This window comes from Actinia tenebrosa, unplaced genomic scaffold (assembly GCF_029948245.1).
Source record: "Actinia tenebrosa isolate PJP-AT-01 unplaced genomic scaffold, QUT_ActTen_1.0 PGA_scaffold3__52_contigs__length_22856419, whole genome shotgun sequence".
Lineage (NCBI taxonomy): Eukaryota > Metazoa > Cnidaria > Anthozoa > Actiniaria > Actiniidae > Actinia > Actinia tenebrosa.
The window spans coordinates 21,648,542-21,672,267 of NW_028292580.1; the positions used below are offsets into that span (position 1 = coordinate 21,648,542).

The 23,726-nt window shown below is 44.3% G+C and overlaps 1 protein-coding gene across 1 annotated transcript in view; it reads right to left on the reverse strand.

Annotated features, from left to right (window-relative positions):
- The window catches only part of LOC116295679 (uncharacterized), a 52,795-nt gene that overhangs the window by 736 nt on the left and 28,333 nt on the right, over positions 1-23,726 (reverse strand). The window contains exons 15-23 of the mRNA XM_089035642.1: positions 11,581-11,776; positions 10,782-10,859; positions 9,771-9,920; positions 9,323-9,415; positions 3,480-3,653; positions 2,377-2,461; positions 1,695-1,833; positions 1,048-1,205; positions 506-562 (exon numbers count right to left, since the gene is read on the reverse strand). Coding sequence (XP_088891768.1) covers positions 506-562; positions 1,048-1,205; positions 1,695-1,833; positions 2,377-2,461; positions 3,480-3,653; positions 9,323-9,415; positions 9,771-9,920; positions 10,782-10,859; positions 11,581-11,776 — 1,130 coding nt within the window. The remainder of the gene's footprint in view (positions 1-505; positions 563-1,047; positions 1,206-1,694; positions 1,834-2,376; positions 2,462-3,479; positions 3,654-9,322; positions 9,416-9,770; positions 9,921-10,781; positions 10,860-11,580; positions 11,777-23,726) is intronic.

Consider the following 23,726-nt stretch of genomic DNA (forward strand, 5'->3'; position numbering starts at 1 on the left):
GTTTAGGCGGTACGATTTTCGCCTACAACTATCGTATACAACACGCTCGCGCCATCCTACAACTCGAGCCGTAGCGTGTAAATCAAGCCTACAACTCGCCTACGACAGACGCGAGCCTGTTGTATACGATAGTTGTAGGCGAAAATCGTACCGTCAAAACTGGCCTTTATGGTCACCACCAAAAAAGTAAATAACTTTGGATAGATTAAAGAACGGTACCGCATGAATTGGTAAGTATTGGCCCTATCACAAAAGAGGCAAAAAGAGTTTATAGATAACCATCATTTTTTCTTGTACAGAGAATAAAGGATCCTTCGTTCCGAGGTTGAGGACTAAGAAAACTGCGTGAGCATTACAGTTCATTGCAAAAATGTTTTAGAAGAAGAAATTGCCGCCTTGGAAATATGTCCCCCTAAACAGCCCCACAATGCACTGTTATGCCAACTCTACCCAGTTTTTATTCAACGTTGGAACGGCTTATAGGCGAGCTAATATGTTTACTTACATGGACAAGACATGCGCAATCAACAGCTTGTCCTGTGTTAATGATTCAAACACTTCGCTGCAACAATACGATATAATAAATTAGTTCGCTAGACATTCTGCAACTGTTTTACTCAAAGGAATTTCTTGGACCCTCCATTCTATCGAGCCCTGAAACAACCTCTGGGCTGATCAAAGTCAGGGCACGGCTAACTCACAGATCGAACCCTGAAACAACTTCTGGGCTGATCTAAGTCAGGGAATGGCTAACTCACAGACCGAACCCTGAAACAACATCTGTGCTGATCAAAGTCAAGACACTGCTAACTTACGATCAAATTCAGTGGAATTGAGTTTGTTGGGTTTTGCGGAGGGAGGAGACCCGCAAGAGAGAGACCCTAAAGTCTTTTCGCATGATGCCGAGTGTAGGAATCGAACCCTCCCCCTCCCCCCCAATTTGGGTCACTATGCAGGCTACCCTGGACCCCACCATTACACCATCTAGAACCCCGTTGTTATATGATAGGCAGACTAAAACGTGATTTTGTTTGATAACAATCTTACTTTGCCTCGGCTGACCATTCTCCATTTTCTTCTATTGTTTCCACATTTGCCAGAAAACATTCAACTGCTTGGAATGGAATGTGAAGGAACTGAGGGAGCATGCGCTTAACGTTTCGCTCCGCTGTCCATTCAGTATTGCCGTAGTCAACAAAATAAACCTGGAGTTTGAAAAACATTGTTGAATTAAAACAACGTAAGAACGAGGGAGAAAGATAATGGGTCTGTAACACTTGCTGTGGTACGCGAAAAGTAGTATATCGGGATGTTTTGCCGTTTTATGGAGTAACTTGCGGTAAATTCTTAGTTTCAATTTATCCTAAAAAGGAGATCCCGAAAAAAATTCGGGATGCGGTCGTAACCAGTTTAAATCTTAGATGGAAGAAAGGGAAAAAGGTCACTTAGACTAACAGGCCACGTGACCCTACCACCTTAAAACGAGCATTTATTGTGTCAAAATGAACTACAGAAATGGAAAGAGCACCTCGACATTAGCAAGGAGGAAATATTTCAGCTCACATTATTGACATTAGAAAAAATGGGGTTAACACTAAGTCGAGTATTTTTATGGAAGAACTGGTTGGACAGCAACAGTACATACGGCCTGTTATCAAAAAAAGTATAGAATTATTATCCGTGATCCGGCGTACCTGAAATTCTTCATCCCTGACGTCAGTCACTCGTGCCCGGTACCAAGCGTCGTTACTGGAGTACTGGGCTACGACAAGCTCACCCATGGCAGGAAGAATAGACGATGAATCGCGGAATAAGTTGCGTGAATAAAACTTGCTGTGAAAAAAGAATTCATTAATGATTAAATATATTTATATAATAACTGTTAGAAATCTCGCGTTCTGATTAGTAGAGAGTGCGTGCCTTATGAGAGCACAGCGCACTTTCAGTTGCGTCTATTCAAATTGACTGTTATTGTAAATTGCATTTCATATTAAAAAAATTGCTTGCTGTGCTGTGTGGAGTTATAAAGCACAAGGATTTAAACACTCTAGAAACATTTCGCTACGCGTCGTGCTTCTCCCAAAACTTCTCTCGTGTACTGCCAACCCCCGCGTGCTTTATAACTGCACACAGAATGCGTGTGTGTTTGCTATTTCTTTGTTAATATTCTTGTATCTATGTTATATTTGTAGGGTATTTCAGAAGTACGTGGGCGAAAATAACTAAAACTTTTAGCAATTCCAAGGTTGAGGAAAAACCTGGATTGAGATGGCATTGCAGTGCAGTGAGACTGCCAACTCGACCTATTTTTTTACGACCTCGGGATGGCCGATGTTGCTGTTTGCAATTAACTGAAAAAAATATATCATCAAGTACTTCATTTTTTCTGCCATTGTTTCAAAATCTTCATCTTCATCCTCATCTTTCTCCTTCCCGTCGTCCATATTGAGCCCCAGACGTGCTACAGTTATCAAAATAATAAGCAAAAACCATTAGTCGGAAGACATATTTTTATTAGCGATAATACGGGGAACAAAATCGCGCAAGATTGTCGCCCGAAATTGTTGCGTTGCATGATGCAAAACATATGTTGCTCGTATTAGAATGCATTCCATATACCCGTGGAAATGTTAACTAACTAAATTGTACAAATTAGAGCAAAAGTTTTGAAGGCCTACTGAATTTACTAGATCTTACTAGAGTACAAACACTACAAGTGTGCAACATAAATACCACTAAATACTGCTAAATTATGCTAATCCTATTGTTTTCTATCGTTTAATTAGCACTATTTACTACTAAATAGTACAAAGTGTTGCACACTTTTAGTGTTTGTACTCTAATTTGTGCAAATTTGTGCAATTTCTTACAAAGTTTTTCACGGTATATATGCACTCTACCACTCCGCGCGTAACAAATTCGCATTGTTGCAAAGAGTAGAGAATGTTTATACTTTGCGCAATAATGATAGTTTTTGGCGTGCAGAATGATAATACGAGCAATATTTACTTCGAAAATAAATATCCGTCCATTTTTGACGCAATTTTTTCACCATTTTCCCTCCTTTTATGGCTTTCCTATGGTAATGAAATCGAGGGCCTGTAACAGTCACCCCCACCCACCCACCCCTTTTAAAAATCCTGGATCTACACTTGATAGGATGGGAAGTCTGTGGCGTGTTGGCCCAACAAGCTGATCTGAGGAAGAAATACTAGCCAATCAGAATCGAGATAATTTGCAAAACTGAGATGCCAATTTTCCTCTTAAAATGAAACTAAAAATAACGTTGCTAATGCCCGCATGATAACAGTGAGAAATAATTCATGAGTTTTGTATTTTTGTTCCAATGGCGGACATGTTTTTATTTTTCGCTGGTCAATTTTCGCAGGTTTCATGACACGTCACTATTTCAGATCAGCTGGAAACTCCACAGCCTCCCAATAATGCTTAAATATAAAACACCATAAAAAGCACTATACCTTCCATGATTCGTTTCTCGATGGGTCCTGATCCACATGGAAACTGAACCCAGAAATGTCCTGGGTTAAGCACAGCTGTGACACGTACCCCGACCCACGAACCCAGCCCGGGTAGATCTACTGTGAAGTCACTGTTTTCACAAAACGCTTGGACCATCATGGATGCGTCTTCGCCTGTATGTGAAAACCAAACCATTTAGAAAATAACTTCAAAAATATATCTCATTCCGAGGTTGACGGAAGAAACTGGGTGGAGTTGGCATTGCAATGCAGTGTGGGGCTTTTTTAGGATAAATATTTCCAAGATGATGATGATAATGATTTATGATTTATATAGCGCCCTTTCTATATGAATATAATCAAAGGCGCTTTACATTGAGTTGTTAATGACAGATTGCTTTAACGCAATTTTACAAGCATGAGAGATGGTTAGTATGAAATGTAGGCACTGAGGGTGGTCACTGCCAGGGTTTCTTTATGTCCTCAGTGGTTCTTTTACGTCCCTCCGATGTTGGTTAGTAATGATGAGGGGAAGAGAGACGGGGCCGCTATTTAAAGTGGTCATCCGAGCCACTTGAAAGTCTAACAATTTGCAGATGTAATTACAAAGGCAGCACAAGCAGCAGTTAGGCGGACTCGCGAATTGCCGGCATTGCCAAAAATCACAAGTCGAAAAACACCAGGGGGGGGTGGGTTTTTGGAGGTCGGTAACCCGCGGAACAGGGGGTCTTGCGCGATCTGCCGGCAGCGCGAAAGGTGCCTAACTGCTGCTCTGTTGGGTACTGCAAACGGAGGTAAAAATATCTTATAAATATACGATGCATGAATGTAAGAAGTTCGTTAACGACTTTTGCATTAGAAGAGTGTATGGATTGTCCGCGCCTCGACAACCATGTTTCGACTACCTTTTTTGGCGTGTTCCAAAAGAGTGTATGCGTGTTCCAAAAGATGTGTATTGCTACCCCAAAAGATGTCTATAGAAGGGAGGCGATTCACCGCCCTTCCAACTTGCACCCAAAAATAGTAGAGTGTACAGAATCCCATTTTCCCGGCAACCACTTTCGGCTACCTCTTTTTGCGTCCCCGAAGATGTGCATTGCTGTCCCAAAAGATGTGCATTGCTGTCCCGAAAGATGTGCATTGCTGTCCCAAAAGATGTGCATTGCTGTCCCGAAAGATGTGCATTGCGTGTCCCATAGAAGAGTGTATGGATTGTCAGTGCCTCGACAACCATGTTTCGACTACCTTTTCTCGCGTCCCAAAAGGTGTCGATCCGGATATCCCCCGTAGAATGTCGACAATAAGGTTAAATCTTTGTTAAGTATGTGTGGAAACTATTTCAAAGAGTGTCTTAGAATGTCGACATTGAAGTTAAATCTTTGTTAAGTATGTTAGAGTGTACAGAATCCCATTTTCCCGGCCGGCTACCTTTTTGTGTGTTCCAAAAGATGTGCATTGCTGTCCCAAAAGATGTCTGTGTCGTGGTTTGCGACGCTTCCCAAAATAGAAGAGTGTCAGTGCCTCGACACGACTACCTTTTTTTGGTGTCCCCAAAAGAGTGTTCCAAAAGATGCGTATGTGTGTCCCCAAAAGATGTAGATCCATGTTCCAAAAGATGCGTATGTGTGTTCCAAAAGAGTGTCTCAGAATGTTAACAATTAAGGTTAAATCTTTGTTAAGTATATATGGAAACTATTTCAAAGAGTGTCTTAACAAAGATTTAACTTCGTTGTCGACATTCTGAGACACTCTTTGGAATAGTTTCCAGGTATCCTTAACAAAGATTTAACTTCGTTGTCGACATTCTAAGACACTCTTTGGAATAGTTTCCAGGTATCCTTAACAAAGATTTAACTTCAATGTCGACATTCTAAGACACTCTTTGGAATAGTTTGCCCGAAGAGAATGGAGGCCCCTTCTACCTTCTTTGTAGGGCCACGCGCAATGGTGCAGCTACGTAGCCCGGAATTCGAATGTTGCCTATTGTCTCCTGCGCTCTGTACAAGCCACCTACCACATCCAAAAGGATTTCTATCGTGCGCTGTTTTCCTAGCATGTATCCAGCTATGCCTATGGCTATGTACAAATACATGTCTATATCTGTGGACAAACAGGTATCTACCATATGGATCCATAGGGCATTCCATGGACAAACATAGGGTATGTTCCGTATCTACCTACATATATGGCCACACCCAAGATACTATCCAAAGAGGAGATCGCAGACCTTTTGGAAGACAGGAAGAATGGAATGGGGCTACAAAAGGTAGCCAAGAAGTATGGTGTGGGTATTCCCAAAATACGCAGGATAGAGCAGGAAAACAATGCGACGCCTGCAATTCCAGAAACGCCACCTACGACAGATTTGCAGAAGCATTTTCTAGAAGTGCAGGATTCTTTTGCCATTGTTTTGGACGACCTAGGAAAAGCAAAGGAGGAATTGCTGGCCGAACTTGCAACCACAAAAAAAGAATTGCTAGACCGCGTGGACGATCTAGAAAAGCTTCGTGCGGAGCTGTCGTCCAAGATACAACCGCCTGGTAGCGACGAGGATGGCTACTACAGCGAGGAAAACCTAGAGGACGAAGTGGAGGAAATATCCACGAAGATAGACTGGCAAATAGCCGGGAATATAGTATTTGCCATCTTTGGCATTGGAGCATTGCTTTGGGCGCGCATGCAGCAACCAGTGGAAAAGGTTGTCTACTACGAACGGCCACAGAGGCCTTCTAAGATTCCGGAGATGGAGTAGAAAGGGCGTCTACCAGATCGACACCCTTTGCGGACACGTGCACCAATCTATCCTTTCTTTTGTTTGCGGTGGTCTTTTCCCTGCCTATTTTGCAGTACAAAGGCGGCGGAGATGTCCAGTCTATTTTTTGCGCCTGCAGAAAGTGTCCCCAAACGGGCGTGGTTGCATGTTCTACCGTGCAGCCCTCCAATACGCATTGGGAGCATCGGGGGGATAGGAATAGGATGGTCCTTTCTTTGCCCCTGTATGTGGCTTTTGCGTAGCGCCAGCATTGGTATTCGCCTTCCTGCATGTGCAAAGCCTGCACGCATTCTTTGTTTGGCGGCGCCGGCACTTCTAGTAGCTTTCCTGGATTCCGGGGTATCGAATGGTCTATTTTCCTAGCCAATTCGTAGTACGTATCCAAACCGGGTCCTTCGGGCACGAAGACAGTGGCTATGTTGTTTTCCCACTCCACCAATATTTCTTCTCCAGGTATGGCAGTGCGTATGTTGCCGTTGGCTTCGAACTTCCCGACTGCAAATGCATCCAGCAACGCATCCACAGCCCATGCTACGGAAGTTTCTTTTGCCCCCCTGCGCAAAGCTACTCGGTGCCCTTTGGCAGGCCAAGCGGCATCTACGTTTTTGGGTACTGCGTATCCTAGTATTTTGTAGTCCCCTGCGGGTATTTCTTGCATTCGATGTATTTTGCGAGGCACGGAATCCTCTAGAAAGCGCTTGGCTGCGTCCTCTCCAAAGAACAATTTGCGTAGATTGTCTGTCCTTCTGGAAATCCTATCCAATAGTTTCCTATATTTTTCCAACTCTTTTTCTATGGCTTTCCTGTCTTCTTCCTTTTGCCGCAGGATGGACTGCCGCTGCTCCGACAGTTCTGCGTGGTATCTCTGCGTGGCTTCTACCCACTCGTCGCCTTCCAAATCGTCCCGTATGTCTTCCAATCTTTGCTGTCGTTTTCTTTTGGATAGGAAGGATATCCTGCGGTCCGTAGGCACTTCCAAAATGCCAAAGGCGCTCTTTTCTACTCCGATCCTTTGTGCCTTCTTCGTACGCCATATCCACTCCACGTGTTCCGTCGCAGGTAGGAAGTCGGCTATTGTAGGTGCGTTTGCATGCAAGCGCGTAGGGAACTTGGACTCCGCTAGCACCGTAGGGGCATCTTTGGTGTAGCAGCGTAGCGGTAGTATTTCCACCGGATCCAATTCTTCTACGTCTATGCGAAATATGGGGCATCTGCGCAGACCAAACTCTGCTATGGTCCAAAGTACGCATTGCTCCCATTTGTCGTTGCCCCGCACTCGCACACCGGCTATCCTACCCGTTCCTGCGTGGCAGTACCAAGCTAGGAATATTTCTCCCGTTTCCTCGCAGCAAATGCAGCAGCATCTGTCTAGGAGTTCGGCAAGTGCCAACCACATGTTTTTTGGCGGCTGCACCACGAATATGTCTTCTAGCGGTGCTATGGTTTCCACAATGGCATTGGTGTGTTCTTTGGAGAAATCCTTCGAGTAGATGGATATTTCCACGCGGGTACAACCTCTTTTCTGCACATCGGGGTGCAGGAAAGTTCTACGCAGGTGGTCGTTTGGGCAATCCACATATTCGGCAAGCTTTGCGCCTACTGGGTTTTGCACTTCTCCAGCCTCGAAGTTCGACACTATTTTGTTGTATATTTTCGTTCGTTTGCCCTTTTCCACCCAGGTGCAAACATGTCCACCTACTTGGTGCGTGTTGTCCAAAATGGTGCCTTCGCGCCAACCAGCTTCCCCTTGTTCTTTGTAGCCCATTTGCCGCAGTCGGCGCACCAATGCCTTGCGGTCCAAAGTGCCAGAGAAATCCTGTGTGTAGTCGACGGAATAGATACCATATCCGTGCGCTTGTAGCAAAGTGGCAAACTTGGCAATGCCTTTCTCTACGGCTTCTATGGGCAACTCGGAGGTGTCTACTTTGGCTACGAAGGTGGCTGCGTGTTCGCCGTGCAGGCTATTCCACTTGTTGGACAAATGGGCCACGCGCTCTACTATGTTTCCTTTCCTGCATGTGTGCGCCATGTTGGTTGGTAGAAATATCCCAAACGCTTCCGTGGCTGCAATGGATATTTTGGATACTATTGCCTTCGCATTTCTACACACCCGCCCATACAAGTCTTGTTCTGCGACGAACCCATACACAAACACATCGTCTACGAATGGTGGCAATCCTTCCAAGGGCTGCAAACTTGTAGTACCTTCGTTTCCACGCAAATAGTCGCATTTGGATATGTCCGGAAGCAGGTTTCCGTCGTGGGCATTGTCCAGCAGCAAATGCGCTAGCAGCCTACTCTTTGCTCGTATTCCCATCTCTTGCAATGTTGTCGAAATAGTCTTTTGGGAGTCCATCTCTATATATAGAGGGAGAAGCAAATACTACGAACGTGGTCCTCGTTGGACAACTGTCGCAAGTTGGAAGGGCGGTGAATCGCCTCCCTTCTATAGACATCTTTTGGGGTAGCAATACACATCTTTTGGAACACGCATACACTCTTTTGGAACACGCCAAAAAAGGTAGTCGAAACATGGTTGTCGAGGCGCGGACAATCCATACACTCTTCTAATGCAAAAGTCGTTAACGAACTTCTTACATTCATGCATCGTATATTTATAAGATATTTTTACCTCCGTTTGCAGTACCCAACAGAGCAGCAGTTAGGCACCTTTCGCGCTGCCGGCAGATCGCGCAAGACCCCCTGTTCCGCGGGTTACCGACCTCCAAAAACCCACCCCCCCCTGGTGTTTTTCGACTTGTGATTTTTGGCAATGCCGGCAATTCGCGAGTCCGCCTAACTGCTGCTGCACATTCTCCTCAGTTATTCTAAGACCCTGAGTGTTGGTCCGGCCGGGACTCGAACCACGACCTCCCGCACGTAAGTCCGATGCTCAACCAACTGAGCCAACCGGTTTGCGGTATGGCGGCCATTTTGTGTTTTGTCCCTAAAACAGCAGCACTCAAATGCCAACTCGACCACGTTTTTATCGTCGATCTCGGAATAGCTTATCGTTAAAAGCTGAAGTCCTTCGAGCGTTACATCCGAGTGGCTTAGCGAGAGTGTTTACCTTTCTTCACGTGGAGAAATGGGCAGTTTTGTCCTCTCCAGCACTTCGATCTTGTTGACTGGAAAAACCGGCACACTTGGTTCTCAATTGGTTCTGAAGAAACAAACAGACATGTTTTTGTTTTATTTGAGGTGAGATATTGGAAAGCCTCGCTTTTATGAGAAAGGGGAGAATAGGGCATTCTGGTCTAGCTTGGGTAAAAACACCAAAGTTCGTAAATTTCAAATTGTCAGCTTTCTAATGTTTTTTATTTATTTTTTCTTCTTTACCTTCTTTCTTGAAAGTTTTAAAAAAATATTTGAAATAAATTATGTATCCCAACCGCAATTTTGAATTCGATTCCCGTTATGTTTTATAAATATTCTATGTATCGAATTCAATGGAATTCTCAGTCATTATTAAACCAGTAAAATAATACAATATGCAATGAGAGAAAAGTTTGACTTACTAAAACCATAAAGAGCAATATCAAGATCATCTTTATCAATCCTGTAAGAGTTGGTGGAGGACACATAGTCCTCCATCATGGGGTTCCAAAGATTCAATGCTTCTTCATCTGGGCTGGAACAACGAGACCCTAATGGAGAAATAGTAGCACCTATAGTGATAGAAGAGATTATCAGCTTGTAGTTTCACCAGAAAACCACAGAGAGATGTGATACGCTGTCTATAATGAGCATCAAGGCTGGCGTGGCTGTAGTGCACTCGCCTCTCACCTCTGAGGAGGTGACGGGATCATTTTCAATCACATGTAAATATAGTTTGTTAGATCTCTCCCTTTATTTAAGGGTTTTGTCTGGGTTCTCAGGTTTTCCTCCCTTAGCTAAACCAAACATGTCTGTGAGTTAACCGTGCCCTGACTTAGATCGACCGAGAGGTTGTTTCAGGGTTCCATCTGTAAGTTGGCCACACCCTGACTTAGATCAGCCCAGAGGTTGTTTCAGGGTTCAATCTGTGAGCTGGCCACGCCCTGACTTAGATCAGCCCAGAGGTTGTTTCAGGGTTCAATCTGCGACTTAACCACGCCGTGACTTAGAACAGCCCAGAAATGTTGTTTCAGGGTTTGATCTGTGAGTTAGCCGTGCCCTGACTTAGATCGGCCCAGAGGTTGTTTCAGTTTTCTATCCTGTGAGTTAGCCACGCCCTGACTTAGATTAGCCCAGAGGTTGTTTCAGAGTTCAATCTGCGACTTAACCACGCCGTGACTTAGAACAGCCCAGAAATGTTGTTTCAGGGTTTGATCTGTGAGTTAGCCGTGCCCTGACTTAGATCAGCCCAGAGGTTGTTTCAGGGTTAGATCTGTGAGTTAGCCGTGCCCTGACCTAGATCAGCCCAGAGGTTGTTTAAGGGTATCGGTATATGTGTTTTTTTTTTAAAAATAATAGCGAGGTAGCGTAGGGTAAAACTCACAACATGGTATGTATAACAACCAAGTCCTCAGTCCTAATAATGGCCTCACCTTCCCGTTCGAGTTGGTCAGCAGTGTTTTCCAAGTCCACCAGTGATATGTGAACAGTCTTGGCTTCGTCTCTTTCTCCTTTTGAATGGGAAAGAAAGTTGGTAAAAAATATGGAGATTGCCGGCTATTGCAGTCTCATTGCCCAGTTCAAATTGAAAAAAGCATTAAAATCCACCTTCACCCTGAATATCTTTAAACTGGGTCAAAACTCAGAGTCTTAAAATATCTGAATAGAAGGTACTGTCTTTGCCATAAAAATATGCGTAACTGGTTCGACCTTGGCCGTGGCTCGGATGGCGACGTAATATGGCGGTCCCGTCTCCTTTCGAGAAACGCAGTTTGACCATGCAGTTATAGATGTATGGGAGTCTAATATAGCTAAGCTGCTAGGTATCTTCGTATAGCAGATAGGAGATCGCACGACCTTACAGGCGATCGTCCATCATCAGGGATAAATGGAGAAAAACGATAACAAATGAATCAACTTATAGCAAAATTTACAATTAAAATGTTGAAGACTAAATGTACGAAGAATAAATGTATAAGTGCACCATTTCCAAATAAAATTGGGATACTTTGATTTTATCTATCACTACAGCCTCGTAAAGGTCAGTCTTAGGTAATCTCGACAACTAGTGCCCCTTTCTTGACATTGGCATGTTGTCTTCTCCTTGTGGGAGCCTTTTTGTACTGACTGCGCATGACAATGACGTACAATTCTCACCCGAAATTTGTTTTTGGAGCTGTTCAGTAATCGTAGAAGAATTTCTCAACATCACAAGATTTTATTTTTTCTTACCATCCACAGGAAAGAATTCCTCGACTTCTTGTACTTCTTCTTCACAAAGTTCAGCCAGTCCTGTATCTACCAATACCTGGCCGGTATCAATATCTTCCTCTCCTGTCGTGTCGTACAGTTTTAAGGCTAATGTTGGTCTCTTGTAGGTGATGTCTGTGCGGCTACCGTCTCGTGCACTCGCCGTTGGGTAGTATACCTAAAAAATTGCGATGAAAGTTCAATTTACTGGGATAAAAGGACCCAGAAACTCTGCCTTTGGGAACTGTTTCCAAGGCCAATTTTCTAAATCTAATCGGATTCACCAGTCCATGGTGGAAGGAAAGCCTAACAAGTTTTGCAACGCACTTGATAAGGCTACCGATAGATCGAATTGAAATTTATGAGTTGATTTTTGCGGAGGGAGGAAAAACCGGAGAACCTGGAGGAAATACCTCGAAGCACAGGAGAGAACCAACGAACAACTCTACTCACATACGACACGAGCCCGGCGAGAATCGAACCTTGGGGACGTCCTTCCCACTCTATTTCGTCTAACCCACTTATCGGTTTTATCATTCTTTAGGATCGAGTGTGGCTAAGAACGTTGATATTTTGCTGGAAAAGCGATAGACCTATCTTTTTATGTTGTCTGTCTATATCTTTAATTTGAAATAGCAGCAGTAAGGGGGACTCGCGAATCGCCGGCATTGCCAAAAATCACAAATCGAAAAACACCAGGGGGGGGTGGGGTTTTTGGAGCAGTGACGAGGCCCTACAGGGGGTCTTGCGCGATCGGGTGGCAGCGCGAAAAGTCCCTTACTGCTGCTCTGTTGGGTACTGCAAACGGAGGTTAAAATATTTGTCGGATATACGATGCATGAATGTAAGAAGTTCACCAATGACTTCTGTGTGATTTGTCTAAGACCTAAAGTTATCGTACCTAAGCCAGAACCCTTTTGGTGTTGTGGTAAAAAAATGCAAATAGAAGACGACACGTCAGCACAGTGTTACGAGTGTGGTAAGAATATTCGTAATGCCGTACCAAATGCTACCAGAGAGCAGTATTACGCCAATGGAGGTCGTAAGAAAACGCCATATAAGAGATTAAAATACTTCAGGGACTGGATGAGTCATATCCAAGGTTATCGACCGATATATTTAGACGATGAAGTAAGGCAGAAAATCATAGACCACTTAGAAGAGCCAACCCCACAAAGTCTACGAAAGACATTGAAAAAATTAAAGCTAGGGAAATATTACAAAGCTATTCCCTATCTTTTGTCTGAAATTACCGGTAGGCGTATTCCTCATGTCCCAGATATGCAAAGGGCCGAGTGGTTATTCTGTCGGCTGGATAAGGATATTCCTTATTACCCCGACGTAATTTACGAAATATTTTACAAAATAGACCCCAACCACCCCCTATTAGAATGGATTCCGAGAAGATGAAATGTGCAGTCGAAATCCCCCTACGTTCTTTTCAAAGCAGATGTCTACTGAGCGAGTTTTCTTTGGAGCTCCTCTTTTGCCTCCTGGTAGATCTTTTTGCGAGATTCCTCGGAAAGATCTTTCACGATGGTTTTTTTATTACCCGACTTTAGCTCCCCGTATTTCTTTTCCTCCGCGAGGATCAAAGAAAACTCCGTGTCGTCTATGCGGCGGTCCCGCAGAGCCTGAGACACCAAGTCGGCAATGGTGTTAGCCTTTGCTCTTGCCAGGGCTATATGAGTGTCGTGCTTGGATATCTTACCGGACAATTGCTTTATGATGCCTGTCGTAACAGCGGAAACAATGCCGCAGACGGCTCCAACGCTGGCCAAAGGAACGCCAACGACTATTCCAGGCCCGGTAAGCGAAGTAGCAACGCCAGTGCCTGTTAACGCCACGGACATGGAGCCGGAAGTTATTGCGATTTTGTGTAGTATGCTTCGGGCTCTGGCGTACTTTTTCCTGACCTCTTCGTAGTGTTTCGCTTGCCCTTCCAAGTAAGCCAGTATTAAGTTCGCCTTGTTTAAACGAAAGTTCTCGGCGTTTAATTCGTTGGGAACATCTGGGTACAACTGAGGTGCTGAAGGTATAACATCCATTATATACTAATGTACGACGCTTTTGGGAATAACATAGAGGAGCAGCCACATCACGACAACCGGGATTATGCCAACTGGAGAGCATTTAGGAAGATGTTTCCGCATGCAGACCCTAGTAAGTTTGAAAGAAGACCCGATGGGATTTACTATACAGGCTCCAGGATGTACAGCAATGCGGACTTGGAGCCAAAGAACCCAAAACCCGAGCATAAAGAAAGGCAGCCTAATTTTCCAGAGAATTTATTACCGGCAACGGAGGATTACCCATTTTACGATAACAAAGGCGGCGCAAATGACTTTGCTAAGATGGTTACCTCCTTAGAAATCCCCGTGGGTTCTACGACTTTCGAAATAAAAGTCAGAGACATCTTTAGAGAAACTGCCATGAAACATACCTCAGGGAAAGAATCCAGAGAATGGTTATCAGGTCCCAACATGCGGTATTGGCCGCAGCAGTTAAACTTTGCTGTCTGGGCTGCTACTAAAGGATGCGGTATAGCCGCGGACATGTTCCATATTCCTTTCCTGCGATTTCATGTTGCTTTTACTATTCGTAGGATATTGTTTGAGTTAGGAGCACCGCTTCCTAGTGACACTATCTTTAAGCCGAAGGATAACAAATATGACAAAGTCGCATGGGAGCGATTAAGGAATGAGTTTAAGCTTACCAACCCTGATTTTCGCAACAAAGAGGGTGCCGCCCATGGTTTAGGAGAGACTTACACCTATGCTTCGTATGTTGGCGCCAGCATAGAAACTCCGGGTATGGGGTATCCTAGCAGATGGGAATTCTCCGACTTAGGGGGTAAAGCGTCAAAAGGTGACTTGATTTACTTCATAGAAAGCAAAGAAAAGTATCCTTGGGCGCCTTTCTTTGCCGCAAAGGGCATTGGACTGAAAAACCTAGCAAGGATTAATCGAAGCATTGAAGCCTTTGTTTACTGCATTCTAGGGGCCCAGGTTAGCACTCGCAGCCCCATCGTAGATGCCTCCGGTGCGTCGCAGGAAACGCAACAAGTATTCCTTGTCCTCTTCGAAAGCGCTGTTATCGAGAATGAGATTTCTAAGTCAGTTCAAAGATATCAACTTGCGGTGCAGCAATCAAAGGTTAGACTGGATTATGCCTTGAGTCCTGGTTGTTGGTTAATGCCAAGTAATTTGGTCATCAACGCCGATTCCGTCGTGGGTTACAACAACAAACTTCAACGAGCTACTAAGGATATGAAGTTTGGGGTGAATGACGTGAACTCTGACACTCTTAGGAACATTCCCCATTTCGTGGAGAAGCCAAAGAAGGAGCACGTAGAAAAACCATCAAAGAAGGCGCATGTAGAAAAGCCACCAAAGAAACCAGTAAAGAAGGTTACCGAGGAATATGACCATAACTTACTAAAAGCCGGCTTAGCCGCCGCAGGCGTTGGTCTGAGCTATTATATATGGCGATGAACAACCCCTACGTAGCTGGAGTAGATTGTGTCTATACGACTTACACAGGCGAGAAAAAATACACCCAGGCATCTTGGGTTGATGTCACGGGCATGTCCGTGAATTTGAATTACTCAGGAAAGAAGTTGATAATATGCAGCATTTGCATTGGTACGAGCAGCCATGCCAACGTCGGCTTTAGGTTCCTGGATGACAACGGCATACTGCAGCCTATGCGCGCAAAGACAAACAACAGGGAGCCAGTTCATTTTTCCACAGAGCCGCCAACGAATAGCGCTGAGAATCTTACGACTTGGACTTTTCATATGGTTGCCGACTGCCACGGGAAGGTAAAGCTGCAGATAAGAGTAGACGATACGGGAAAGGTTACGGTAAATAGCATAGAGGATCAAAGAGATCAGCCTTATAATCACGCAACCATTAGCACCCTTACGGTGGTTAGTCTCTAAGATGACGCCTTTGGTGCCTAGAATATATGAACCCACACATGAAGGAATATTGGTTTCTTCATGACTTAGAGGAGAGAAAGTACGAAAATGACAATTGGTACGACACCGGATTGTGGGTGAAGGTTGGGGGCTTAGGAATGATAATATGTACTATTAGCATTAACACGGGGTGGAGTTGTAATGCCGGCTTTAGAATCCTAGACGAGACTAATACCCCATTGCAGCCTTATAGGACGAAAAAAGGTAATAGGCATTCGGTCCATTTTTCGTCGGAACCCGATCCATATAGCGGAGAAGATTTAATGCCCATGACTTTTCATATGATAGCCAATTGTCAATATGCAAAGCTTCAAGTTCGCCCCAGTGATGCCGTCAACTCTGGCGCCGACCTCGGCAGCGTTAGAATAAATGGTAAGTTCGAAACGGTTACAGACGCTGCTTGGTGTCATAAGGCCATTAGCACCATGAGCGTCTTACCTTTAGTACCAAATTATCAACCCGGCGCGAATACTATCTTTACTTATCCCCAGTCGAGGGCGCCTCGGGCGACCGACGACGATAAGCCACCAGTAATACACAAGGATAAGATCAACCCCTCATCTTCTTCAGGAGTACCACTCCAATAGCGACGACCAAGATCCAAACGTTGTTGCCCACGAACTTTAGCAGTTCTCCGCCGGCCCTAAGCGCCAAGGAAACAACCGAACCCAGCAGCCCAGGAAGACCGGCTGCCATCTTTTTTCCCAAGTCCGTCAGCCCATTGCCTAATTTCTTTACGCCCGCGCCCGTAGCCTTAAGTGTGCTAAGGATGACTCCTACTACGCTCGAAATAGCGACCGCAAATGCCAGCGGAACGCCATATTTCAAAAGGGCTCTTTTTATCTTTTCCTTGGTGGTAAGCCCCAGCTCCTTTTCCTTACCTTCTATTTGCGTTTGTAATTCCGCCAGTTTTTCCTGAAGGGTTTCTATTTCCTTTTGGGCTGCCTCCCTTTCTTCTTCAGGGCGAGTTTGATCTTCGATTATTACTCGCTGTCGATCTATTTCGTACTCCAAGTCTTCGACGGCCTGTCGAAGTTGCCGTATTTGTTCCTCCGCCACTGCCTTGTCCACCATCAATTGCCTTTCTCTGTCAACAGACTCCATTAATTCTTGTCCTAAGCGCTGTAGTTCCGTGTCTTTTCCCGCCGCTTCATTCAAAGCAGCCCTTAGCTGATTCCTTGCGTCGCTTTTTTCGTCCAATGCCTTAGAAAGTCTATTCCTAAAGTCTACGATTTCGTCTGCATGGCTTTTAGTAGTTAGTTCATTTTGTTTAAATTCGTCTTCCAATTCTTCTATACGTTCCTGCAATGCTTGGTTTTCCTCTTGGACGGCTTCGAAGCGACTGACGATACCGCCTTCTTTCTTGGTTACGTAGTCGAGTTGTCGCGTAAGGTCATCGATGGTTATGTTATTTTCCTGTATTTCCTTCTTAAGTGCTTCCTTTTCAGCAGTCTCGTCGCCCCCCAATTGGCTAAGTCTTTCTTGACGCTCCTCTTGCAGTCTTATTGCGGATCTAAGGGCATCTTCGCTACCCGGCAGTGAAAGGCGACTAACAAAGGCCTCCCTGGCAACTTCTGTATCCCTTTGAGTCGAAGTGCTTAGCATCGTCAAGTTGGGCGCTCCCAGCGCATTTGTGACTCCTTTTGGAAGCTGGTTATTAAGCAGGCTGGAATTCTTCCTTTGATACAGGTTGTGCCATTTTTCCCTACCCGATTCTCTAACTTGAGCCTGCCCTTTGTCTCCTATTTGGAAGTCTAAGAGAGCCAGGTTTAGGCTTGGGTATCGCTCCCTTAGGTCCTCGATGATGTTCGCTATTAAGTCCGACCGCACGCCAAGGGATTCCATTTGTAAGTATTCTGGAATGGGCGTGTGGGGGTTCTTAGACTTGAATTTATCTCTCAAAGAACGCATAGCATCGCGGGCCCTGCTGCCATACTTACTACTTAATTTTTCAAAGAGACTTCGTCCGTCTACGTTGTCATTAGGAAGTAAAGACTCGTATTCTTCGTCATTAATGTCTACTTGGCCTTCTTCGGTAAGGGGGTCAAAATCCGTTCCTTCTACTTCCATTATATATGATAAGCTCAAAGTTAAATCCCAACGTATTACCTAAGCAGGTTGGCGGGCTGAAAGCAGAACGCACCTTTCACAGGGTCACATTCACACCTTCTAGCGCAAAGCCTGGAGAAACCCTGTACGTAGGCGTACCCCGCCTAACGGATAACCTAGTCCTAGTACACGGTACCTTGGCGCTAAGGTTCGACCTAGCGGTGCAGTCAAGCCCCATAGATGAAAGGATTATCGTTAACAACGTGGGTCGCAACATTGTTTCTAAGATGCGCGTAAAGTTCGCCGGGGAATCCTTGCTGGACTTAAATAGGTACGATCTGTATACCACGTACAAAGACTTATGGTTAACAGCCTTTGACCGCGCGCAAAGGATAGAACAAGGAATTGGTAGTGTCATTCTACGTAAGGTCCGCACACCTACGAAAACGCAACCTACTGACGGCAGCGGAGAAACCGCAGTGGCAGACGCAAAGCGAATAAAGACCGCTTATGGTAGTAAGTATGTCATACCACTGGACTTTGAAGTAATCACGAATCACGGCGCGTATTACCCAAGACAGTTATCCGAGCTACAGTTTGAAGTAACTTTAGCAGATGCTAATAACATCATTGGTGGGCTAAGCACTGCACTTACCACAACAACCCCATACTCTATTACCAACTTAGAGCTACAGTATGAGACCGTGTACAGCGAAGAGCTGGCCCGTAGCGCTGGCATGGAATACAGCTCCGGAAAGGCATTCTTATACGACCACGTAGTGATGTATAAGACGTTCAGTTTCTTGGATAAGACGGATGAGGTTATCAACCAAAGCATTAACCTCCCCCGAAGAAGTCTCACGGGGCTGATGTTGGTGTTTGCCAAACCCTACGAGGCCGGTAAGCGCGACTCCGAAGCCTTTCACAACCCCAACATTACTAACGTTGGCGTGAATATCAACGGCGTTCCAAACAAAGTATATTCGCAGGGGATAAAGCCCGCAGATATCTACAGAGAGGCCATGCGCAAGTTTGGTGATCAGATATCCCCCGCAGAATTCTTTAATGATAAGTATGCGCTGTGGATCGATATGCGCACCATTAACGACGAAGACCTACATGGTCAGGGTTTACGTTTAGTAAATACGCAGGATGGCATAACATTGGAGATCAAGCGCACAAAGAATGTCAGTGCGGGCGACGGCGATAAGATAAACTGCTACGTCTTCGTCGTCTCAGACGCGCAACTGAGCGTGGAAATGAACCAACTTAAAAGTGTTGCATATTAAGGTTAAAATATTTCTTAGATATACGATGCTGCAAATATTTGAAAACAACGGTACGAAACTGCAATGCATAGTGCAAGGCGACAAACTGTACTTTAAAGCGAAGTCCGTGGCGTTGGCGTTGGGTTACGTAAATTCCAGAAAAGCGGCGTCTGATCACGTATCAGAGGAAAATAAGGTACTTCTCAGGTCTTTAAAGGGTGTAACTCAGCGTGACACCCTTAACGCACAGCCCAATGCCGTGTATTTGACGGAGGAAGGTCTTTACGAATTGATATTCGGATCTGAAAAGGCTGAGGCTAAAAAGTTCAGGAAATGGGTGTTAGGTGACGTCCTTCCCACGCTAAGGAAAACCGGTAAGTATGAGATAGAAAGGCGCTTTGACGGCCCCAACAAGTTGGTATTCAAAATAGAAAATGAGTTCGACTTACATAAGAAAGTCGTTGATTACATCCGCAAGTTTTACCCCCAAATGCTCATAGCACCCGGTCTAGGTGAACTGCAGGATTCAGACGGCAAACGTATAAAGTGCTGGCAGAAAGGATATCAACGCGGTCAACCCGACTTAATGATCTTGAATGCGCACACCCATTACTGTGGATTCTGCATAGAGCTAAAGACCCCAAAAGGCAACGGCAGGTTATCTGAGGATCAGCAACTGCTCTTACAGAGGTATGAAGAAAACGGCTATAAGGTGCTCATAAGCAGCGACTACGATGTCATTTGCAGGGAGATCACTGCGTATGCTGAACACCTACGAATTCCCTGCAGGTGGTGTTGTAAGGTCTTTAAAACCTCGGAGACTTTGGCAACACACTTAAAGATATTTCATAGAATATATGGACAAGGATAAATTTAACGAGTTAAAGTTCATACAAACGCACTGGCGCGATTTGGTGGTGGGGGAGATTTACGAGATAAAGAATTACGTGGTCTTTGAAGACTTGGACCGCCTGCGCTTGGTCTTAAAGAATAAAAAAAGAACATACACCCTTTGGGCGCCCGATAGGATAAGGTACGCTATCGAAGGGCAGGACGTTACCCATGTTATGAGTCATGGTAAAAAGGATGGCAGGTGGGTATTTGACGTAGTCAAGTATGAGCCCGAGAGTCCTCTGCATTCGTAATGTCTGCTAAAGTCCGCTGCTCCGCGGAGCACCAATGCCCCACAAAGGATCCTTCCAGGAATACCTTGCCGCAATGAAGGCAGGTGTATTTTTTACGCGGCTTACGAGGGGTAATGCAATCAGCTGGTGGTTCGCAAGTAATACAGTCCATATATTGAAAGGGTAATTAGAATGCCTCCCAGAAAGGCGGCTGCGTAGGCTAGCATATACCTTTAAAAGGGGTCCTTATTTTTATTTATTATTATTCATTATCCTTAATAATAATAAATGAGAATAAGAATGGGGTTTGAGACTCTTTGCGCAAACCCCATTCTAAAAGGGTCTCAGAATGTTGAGTATAAGGTTGTTATATTGTTAAGGACGTTTATTTGTCGAGGCAGTTGAAGATATGTTCCTCTTCTCTGATGCAACCACAACGATCGCACTCTTGCCTCCAATACTCCCTTTTAGTCCACGGAACGCCTTCTGCGCGTTCGAAAGAGGGGTAAGTACGGACTATCTTCTTATGGTAATCTATGCGATTCCTTAAGTAATCCTCTTTATGCGGGCAGCGACTCATCATATCCGCACATTGGTAGCAATCCACGCCTTCTAAGTCGTAGCTCCCAAAGAGAAATCGATAGTTGACTTCATGTGTTTTCCGATGCGTCTGTAAACGTTGACGACTGCTTAGTATCTTATTACAGAAACTACACTGTCTGCTTTGTTCACAGACGCCCCTTTTCAGGTGCTCGGAGGTGTTAGGGAATTCCTTATTACAGCCCTTACAAAGCCCACAAATGCGTTTGTCTTGATGTTGTCGCATCTTTTGAACGGTGCTGAATTCTTTACCACAATCCTTACAAACTTTACTAATTGGTTTCTTTGTGCAAACGCCACGACGAACGTGGTATTGTAGTCTTTGCTTGGTGCTGAACACCTTTTTACACATTGAACAGTTCATTTATACTTAAGTGTACCTTAACCACAATATAACGTATTTTTAACTTTATTGTTAACATTCTGAGGTATCTTTTAAAACAGGTCTACGGGAGCATACAGCTGCGTTTAAAAGACACCTCAGAATGTTAACTATAAGGTTGTTAAATTGTTAAAGATGTCTGCGTGTGTCGTTTAAAAGACACCTAAGAATGTTAAGTATAAGGTTATCATATTGTTAAAGATATCCGCTGCATGTGCTGTTTAAAAGATGTCTTAGAATGTTAAGCGTATGGTTGTTAAATTGTTAAAGACATATGCATGAGTCATTTAAAAGATGTCTTAGAATGTTAAAGATAAGGTTATTATATTGTTAAGGATGCTGTTTAAAAGAAAAAAAAGATACCTAAGAATGTTAAAGATAAGGTTGTTATATTGTTAAGACTACTATTTTAAGAGATGTCTCAGAATAAGGTTTGTGTAAATCCCATTCTTAATGAAAACAGCACATCTTTAACATTCTTAGGTATCTTTTAAAGCAGCATACACACATCTTTAACAATATAACAACCTTATACTCAACATTCTGAGGTATCTTTTAAAAGTAGCATGCATACATCTTTAACAATATAACAACCTTATCTTTAACATTCTGAGGTATCTTTTTTTTCTTAGAAGTAACCTTTAACAATATAACAACCTTATCTTTAACATTCTGAGGTGTCTTTTAAAAGTAGCATGCATACATCCTTAACAATATAACAACCTTATCTTTAACATTCTGAGGTGTCTTTTAAAAGTGGCATGCATACATCCTTAACAATATAACAACCTTATCTTTAACATTAAGGCGTCTTTTAAATGACTCATACGTATATCCTTAACAATTTAACAACCTTATACTTAACATTCTGAGGTATCTTTTAAACAGCACACGCACACATCTTTAACAATTTAACAACCTCATACTTAACATTCTGAAGTGTCTTTTAAACAGCTCTACAGCGGATATCGCATAAAGTCCTGCACGCTTTCTTTTGCCCAACCGGCCATCGTCAAAAGCGCACCAAACCTTTCCGCGCGCTTCAGACTGCACATTTCATCATACAATTCCTGCACGCGCTCCCGCAGCCGATCGATCTCCTCCCTTTGCATTTCTATGGTGTCTCTTTTATCTTTTGCATCGGCGACAATTCTTCTTACTGCGTCCACTGGGTCCATCGTATATATAATGGATCCGAACCATATTCCCTGCAATGCTCTGATAGTAGGACCCACCGGCTGCGGAAAGACCCAATTCGTCGTGGAGCAGCTATTAGGACCCTTTAGATACCGTTTCGACTATATCGTGCTGCTTTGTCCCACCTACGTGAACAACTGCACCTGGGAAGGCATAGGAGTGAAAGATGACGACTTCTTCGTAGATATTTTGGACCCTAATGAGTTATCCAGCCATCTTAAGTTTTGGCGCAAGCAATTCCCCAAGGACACGCAAACACTCCTCATACTGGATGACATTGCCTGTGGGGATGACGTAAAAAGACGCACGTCAGAGCTCGTTAAATTCGCCTTTAGCGGCAGACACGACAATATCAGCGTTTGGTTGCTTTCCCAGCAGCTTACCAGTGTCTCTAAGCCCTTCAGGGAAAACATAGGTTCACTTGTCGTATTTTATACTCCGAGCCGGAGTGACCTGGAAACCATCTTAAGCGACTACGGCGGTGAGATATCCAAGGAACAGTTACACGAATACATGCGGCATTTAAAAACGCACCAACATTCCAAGATGATCTTCTCTTTGAGGTTTCCGTATTCCATTAACATATATGGACATTGAGCAGCTCTTAGATGAAGTCCCCACACAGCTAGATGAAAGTAACCTTAAGGAACAACTCAACATCCTGGTGTCTTCGGGGAAGTGCAAAGAAATGATAGGCAAGGAACTTACCCATGAGCAGGTTAATAAGTTGTCAGAAGAGGAAGTCAAAAAGTTCCATAAGAGGTATGAGGCTGCCCTTGCAAGTAAGACCACGGACGCCGTAGCAGACTCCGCTATCCGACTTGCGACTAAATTGCTTGGACTTGCACTGCCCATAGACGACGTGGAGCAACTACGGAAGGACATTAGCGAGGACTATGTCATATCCCAAGAACTTAAGATAACCTGTGGGTGGTTGTCTTTGAAGTGCGGTAAGTTAATGGCAGTCGCCTCTGTGGCTTTGCACGTAGCTCAGCATGTCGACTTGAAGGAGGTACTAGGTTCCTTCGGAACATCTTGGAAGGACTTCAAGAAGGACAGAGAAGTCGAAAAGGTCTTCCAGGCAGCACTTACTGAGGTACCTGATCAAGTCGCCTCAAGTACTTAGTCAAGTTATCCTTAAGTACTTAGTCAAGTCGCCTCAAGTACTTGCTTAAGTCGTTGTCAAGTACTTAGTCAAGTCGTCCTTAAGTCGTTGTCAAGTACTTAGTCAAGTCGTCATCAAGTCATTGTCAAGTCCTTCAAGTCCTTAGATATAAGATGAGTGGCACCGAAGAACGACCACCCGTAGAAGATACCAAGATTACCAAGGCTAAATCTCCAGGCAGAGTCGCTGCCGGAAAGAAGCTCGCAGAGATGAACAGGAAGAACAAAGCAAAGAAAGAGGAAAAGGTAGGAGAAGAGGAATCCTTTTGGAATCCCGGCTACGTCATTGGCGCGATAGGAATTGCTATAGCAGCAGGCAGCCTCTACTTACAATGGCGGGCTACGAAGCCAAAAGTAAAGTG